At 44.1% G+C, this 1,372-nt stretch overlaps 1 protein-coding gene across 1 annotated transcript in view; it reads right to left on the minus strand.

Annotated features, from left to right (window-relative positions):
• Nucleotides 1–827: 827 nt before the first annotated feature.
• The window catches only part of LOC118417453 (ATP-dependent DNA helicase Q4-like), a 79,882-nt gene continuing 79,337 nt past the window's right edge, over nucleotides 828–1,372 (minus strand). Inside the window, exon 18 of the mRNA XM_035823016.1 lies at nucleotides 828–1,132. Within this exon, the coding sequence (XP_035678909.1) occupies nucleotides 828–1,132 (305 nt within the window). The remainder of the gene's footprint in view (nucleotides 1,133–1,372) is intronic.

Consider the following 1,372-nt stretch of genomic DNA (forward strand, 5'->3'; position numbering starts at 1 on the left):
GGATACTAAGATTGGCTGCTGTACAAAGGTCAATTAAATTATTACCATATCTATTAGTTGTTTTGTCGTAGCTAGCCCTATGAGGCATGTCTTTTATATCTATGAAATCGTGGTTTAGACAATCATCTTCAATTACTGTTTCCTGTAGGGACGCTGTTCTGGCGTTAAAATCACCAAGCAGCATGACGTTACCTTGATTTGAGAATTTGCATATGTCATCTTGCACGATATCAAATAGGGAATTGTTTTTCGTTTCTGGGATTGATGAGTTTTCTGGGGAGAAATACACACAGCCGACAAACAGATCTTGCTCTAGGCCAAAGAATATCTTATCTAACTTACACCAGAGGATATCTTGGTGTTTAGATGGTAGTTTTGTAAGGCCTTTGGTGAGTTTGTTTTTGAACATTATGACTATCCCGCCTGAATTCCTTTTGGCAGTCTTTTTAACTTCCCTATCACTTCTAAAATAATTAAAAGATTCTATTCTACATTGTTCTCCTGGCTTAAGCCAGGTCTCCTGGAGACACACAAAATCATATTCTTCTAGACTAGAAACAAATTCTTCATCTTGACATTTCCTCCGAAGACCACCTTGAACGTTCCAAGAACAAAACTTAAGTGCTACCTTTTGAATAGACATTCTTGGGTCGGAGGTGTCGAATGGGGAAACTAGAGATATCACAGACAATAGTTAGAGCATGGTTACATGTGAGCGGAGTGCATACATACAATCTTAACGAAATTGTGTACCTGTGTTTCTTGGATGTGTATATATACTCACAGATTGTCCAAAGTATTCCAATCTGTGCATTACTGTTTCACTTTCACTGCTTGAGGAAGTCCGTCAGCATATGTAGCAGCTTCTCCACAGTCTGCTGTTTGTCTCTCGTGTGGTTCCAGTCGGTCCTCTGGTGGCTTGGTGCACGTGCTGGGTGCCTCGAGTACATCTGCGACGGGTCCCGTGGAGTGTTCCAGTGGGGTGGGGGGTGTTGTCCGGGCTGCATGTAGGGCTGGATGTTTGGCATCCACTGCGGTCCTCTCGCTGGTTTGGTGCGCTGTCTGGAGTCCATGGCTTCCTGGTGGTGCCTCAGGGTACGCTTTACATCAGCCACCATCAACTTGACGCCGCCTGCGTCAGGTATGAGGTGGATACCGGTTCACGTTTGTAAAGTGAACGGTCCTTGAGAGAGAAGTCTGTGTCTGATGTAGATGAGTTGTGTTGTCTTCAAGGCAGGACTGTTCGATGGCATTGTTGTAGGTGGCTATGTTTTTGTTGAGGGTGGACTGCGTGTTTGATCCTCTTGGCAAGACTTGTGACATGGCGATTTTTGCGTTTGGGTATGATGTCTTAGCACGTTCAATCAGTTTG

The sequence above is a fragment of the Branchiostoma floridae genome, chromosome 6 (assembly GCF_000003815.2).
Source record: "Branchiostoma floridae strain S238N-H82 chromosome 6, Bfl_VNyyK, whole genome shotgun sequence".
Taxonomy (NCBI): domain Eukaryota; kingdom Metazoa; phylum Chordata; class Leptocardii; order Amphioxiformes; family Branchiostomatidae; genus Branchiostoma; species Branchiostoma floridae.